Source organism: Limulus polyphemus, unplaced genomic scaffold (genome assembly GCF_000517525.1).
Source record: "Limulus polyphemus unplaced genomic scaffold, Limulus_polyphemus-2.1.2 Scaffold1615, whole genome shotgun sequence".
Taxonomy (NCBI): Eukaryota; Metazoa; Arthropoda; class Merostomata; order Xiphosura; family Limulidae; genus Limulus; species Limulus polyphemus.
Window position 1 is genome coordinate 132444 of NW_013667225.1, and position 4793 is coordinate 137236.

Here is a 4793-nt window from a genome sequence, read left to right on the forward strand (position 1 = left end):
CTTGTATTAATTTAAAATCATTAAGGGTTTGTAACCCAGTATAGTGTGTCATGTATATTGATGCTACCTATTGTTCCTTGTATTAATTTAAAATCATTAAGGGTTTGTAACCCAGTATAGTGTGTCATGTGTATGTGATGCTCCCTATTGTTCCTTGTATTAATTTAAAATCATTAAGGGTTTGTAACCCAGTATAGTGTCATGTGTATGTGATGCTACTTATTGTTCCTTGTATTAATTTAAAATCATTAAGGGTTTGTAACCCAGTATAGTGTGTCATGTGTATGTGATGCTACTTATTGTTCCTCGTATTAATTTAAAATCACCAAGGGTTTGTAACCCAGTATAGTGTGTCATGTGTATGTGATGCTACCTATTGTTCCTTGTATTAATTTAAAATCAATAAGGGTATGAAAATGCTGCTATGTCTTCTTGGTTTTTTTTAGTAAGCTTAATGCATTTTGTGTGTGTGTGTGTGGTTACGTATGTAACGTACTGAATAATCCATTTCTCCATGAAAATACAAATAATGGCAATCTGTATCTACTTTCATGAAAAGTACATGATTTATTGTCTCCCTGGTGGGTCAGCAGTAAGTTTATGGGCTTAGGGTGCTAAGATCCTTGATTCTCCACAAGGGACAGAGCTCAGATATCACCTTTGTGCAGCTGTAATAAAACTAGTTTGGTGTGGTAGTCGAGTTTAACTTTATAGGATAAAAAATGTAAAAATATTTTTCCAATCCTGCATGTCCTGTTATGTAACTTGACTAATGTTAATGAATTTTATGGTAAGATTTCAAATTCTCTAAACTTTTAATAATGTGTGAAATATGTTGGGTGACTCTGCAGGAAGAAGAGAAAAAGCAGTTGCAAGAAGATTTAGAAGAAGAAGAAAAGAAGGCAAAGAGACGCTCTTTAGGAAACATAAGGTATAATAGTTCTTCTGTTTGAACATTGTGTTTTGTAGTATTTCTTTGAACAAATTCTGTTCTTTGTTTGCATTCCTTTCAGCTTGAAAAAAAAAAACTGATAGCTTGGTATCTCACAACGTGGAGCCACATAATAGACTTTGCTCATAATTAGATACTTTAGAGTATAAACAGTCAGATATCAGATACTTTTTAGTGTCTATTCATTAATTAGGTGTTTGAATAGGTGTGCATGCATTAGAAATAATGATTAAAACCAGAAAAAGATTCAGAACAGGGTGGTCCAAAATTACCTTTTCTATTTTAAAGTTTAATAATTAACTAACTAAGGAAATGCCACCATGTAGTTTTCAACATCTTGTACCCCCAACTCAAAGATATTATTGACATGTCAGTAGACTTCTATGTCTACTCCATTAGTGGCTCTCAACACATTTAATTTCACTCCACATTCACTGCAACATGTCTACAGCGGCAGTGGTGTCTGTTAAACTGTCATTAGCTCCATAATGTTTGCAATGCTTGATATCCTTAACATACCCCCATATTTATTTCCTCTACTATCATCTATAATTATGCTGCGCCACGGTCATTGATTTGGTCTCTGCAAGCCAAGCAACTCATCGAGCCTTTTCTTGCATGGTTGTATTTCCTTAGTTATTTAATTATTAAATTTTAAAATAGAGAAGATAATTTTGGACTACCCTGTATATTGTACTTTATAAAGAAATAAGGCAGAAATTAATGCATTTAAATATTTTTAGCTACTTTGTAGGGTTTTTAAGTAGCAAATTTTTCTAGTTTATAAGGTCCAAGCTGTTAAAAGTTAAACCTTAAAAGGAAAGAAATGGAAATCACAACAACCAGTTTTGAAACTGGTGCACATATGAAGTGATTAAATTATATTCATGAAAGATGACAGTATGAAACATTTTGTAAGTGAAAAATTGAAGGATATGAATGACCTCCATTTTGTTATTATTTCATTTTAAGTTTTTATGCACGAAGTTAATCTGCTTATTTCAGTTAAAATATATTCCATATAAATATATGTAAGGATACATCAGTTAAATGAAATTCAAGTGAAGAATGAAACATGCTTCTTTATTTGTACAGTATCATATTTAGTACAACAGAGAAATTGAAATAATGGATTTTTGGGGGTGAAAACTAGCTGCATACAGATGAACACAGAATAGCCCAAAAACACTATACAAACTAATCTACAATTGTTTTTTTATATATGTTGTAGGCCATCATTCACTTGATAAGCTTATATTTAATTTATTAAATACTGTAGGATTGTCATATAAACAAGACCTTATTAGTTACACTGCTATTAATATTACACTGCACCAGGCTAAACAAAATACTGGAATAGTTTTTATCTAAACATTGCTATAGATAAAGTTGATTGCAAAGATAGAATTTAATATTGAAATATGGGGAGTCCTTTAAGTGTGCTCAGAAGTCCAGTGGTTTATATAAAAAAAAAAAAAGTACTTTGTAATGAAAAATCTGATAATTTAAATCGGTAAGTATTGATTTTGCCATTATTTGTAATGTTGTTCAGATTCATTCAGGCTTTTAAGTACCGTACTTAACTTTTAGTTTATACTAAACTATTAATATGTAAAATCCAATTGGAAGTTGTTTCATAAAAGAAAAAAAAACTTAACATGAATTTCCAAGAAAATATATAACTGAACTTTTTCAAGCCTAATTAAAAAATCGGGAGATAAATAATTACAAATACATGAATATTGAGTTAAAAAAAAAACAGAAGTCTCAAAACTTGTTTAAAGTTTTAACTACTGTAAATTCAAAATGCTAAAATATTTATAACCCTATGTAATGAGCTGTTTTCTACAACCATTTGCTGGGATCTCAAAATATTTTCTATAATATCAGTGTACATTTTGTGTATGGAGAAATAAAAAATCCCAGCCTCTGCATATAGTGTATTCATGTCTCTCATAGTACTTGGTATATTTTATTTTTCCTGGCTTCTATATTTACTCGTAAGAACATTTGTACTTTTCTTAAAACCATGCTTCTGGTCATTCTTGAATCTACTATATCTGGCAGTATTGCTTGAAAATAAAATCATTGCAGTTCAAAGAGCGTCTTTTCCATTCGGAAATTGTCGTCTCTAATGAATTGTTTTATACTTATATCGAGAGATGTCCAAATAATGAAATTGCAAAAGTTTTTCAAACTATATAAAGTTCATCCTTCTAAAAACACACATGGAACATTCTTTCAATTAGTAAGGTGAAGTATATAAAATCAACATAAGTTGTACACATTTTTCAGAGAGTATGTGACTTTTTTAGTGAAGGAAGAAGTTTTTAGTCCAAATATTATGTTGTAATTAATGTACTTGTTTATAAGTATTCTTTGGTAGTCATGGAAAAAACAATTTTCAACTATGGTAAAGTAATGAAAGTTCATTACACTGAAGGTGTTCAAACTCTGTAATCTGTTCTAAGCTGTATCACCGGAACTCGTGTACAGAATTTTGTGTTATTTTACTTAGCAAATGTATTTGTTTTATATATGTTTAACGTATTTGAAGTATTTTTAATGGTACTATAATGATTTTTGTAATTTTATAGGTTTATTGGTGAATTGTTTAAACAAAATATGCTGACCCCCAAAATCATGGATGGTTGCATACAACGTCTTCTTCGTCAAGGAGATGAAGACTCGTTAGAATGTCTTTGTCGGCTTTTGACCACTGTTGGAAAAGACTTAGAAGGTGAAAAAGGAAAAAATAAAATTTGGACTCAACAGGTAAGGAAAGACTAATATTTCCCATTATGTAGTATCATAACTACATGTACATTAAGAATTCTTGGGAATTGTGTATTTACTTCCATTTTGAATGTGGCTGGAAGTTTTTTAGCATTAATCTGGAATTGTAGGAATTTGTTGTTTCTTAATTGTAAATCATGTTCTTAAAAGTTTTTCTTTCTTTCTCAGATGGACAACTACTGTCTCACAATGAGAGATATAATAAAGAAAAAACTTACTTGCCCCAGAATAAGGTTCATGTTGCAAGATGTCCTAGAACTTCGACAGGTGGGAGTCCGAAGAACTAAGTTAATTATTTAACTGATGTTAGCGCAGAGAACTAGGAAGTATTATTTAATATGATTAGAGTGTAATCTAATTAATCGTATCATTTAATCATTAAATAACTTGAATCGCACTTCACACATTTTTGCCTGTGCTGCAACTCGGAACAAATGCAAAGAACTGAAGCCAAATTTGTACAAATCAGATAAATCCAACTTCAACAAATTTGGCTAAATAGCTGTACTAATTCACAATACTTAACAACAATTTTTACAACCACCCACATCATAAACAATGATTGCAGAAAAACTGGATACCGAGGAGAGATCAGAATAACCCCAAGACAATTGACCAGATCCACAAAGAAGCTCAGAAAGAAGCTCAAGAGCAGCAGATGTTACTGCAGCAGGTGATCCCTCATAAGAGACCCGAAGATAGAGAGAGGAGAAAAAGTAATCTCATTGTGTTTATTAGCTAGAGAAGTGAGCGTGAATAATCTGTTTGCCAATTATCTTTGATGTCAGAAGATGTATTGGAGCAGTGTTGTTGCGCAAACTAGAAAATTTTAGAATCTGCCTAACTTGTGAACTCGTTCTGTTTAAAAATCTGAATTTTTTTTTTCCTTTTTTAATTTTATAATAATCCAATAATTCGCAAAACCTTACACATCAAATTACCTAATTTGTATATGAAATACGTACTGGGAGAATACTCAAACGTTTGTCTGTAAAGTACATACTGGGGGGATACTCAAACGCTTGTTTGTAAAGTACATACTGGA

The 4793-nt window shown here is 31.2% G+C and overlaps 1 protein-coding gene across 2 annotated transcripts in view; it reads left to right on the plus strand.

Annotated features, from left to right (window-relative positions):
* The window catches only part of LOC106464302 (eukaryotic translation initiation factor 4 gamma 3-like), a 92861-nt gene that overhangs the window by 67555 nt on the left and 20513 nt on the right, over positions 1 to 4793 (plus strand). For both annotated transcript variants that reach the window (XR_002611715.1, XM_013924429.2), the window contains exons 16-19: positions 852 to 931; positions 3550 to 3727; positions 3917 to 4015; positions 4317 to 4464. Coding sequence is in view for 1 of the 2 variants with exons in the window: in XM_013924429.2 (XP_013779883.1) it covers positions 852 to 931; positions 3550 to 3727; positions 3917 to 4015; positions 4317 to 4464 (505 nt within the window). In the remaining variant the exon portion in view is untranslated. The remainder of the gene's footprint in view (positions 1 to 851; positions 932 to 3549; positions 3728 to 3916; positions 4016 to 4316; positions 4465 to 4793) is intronic.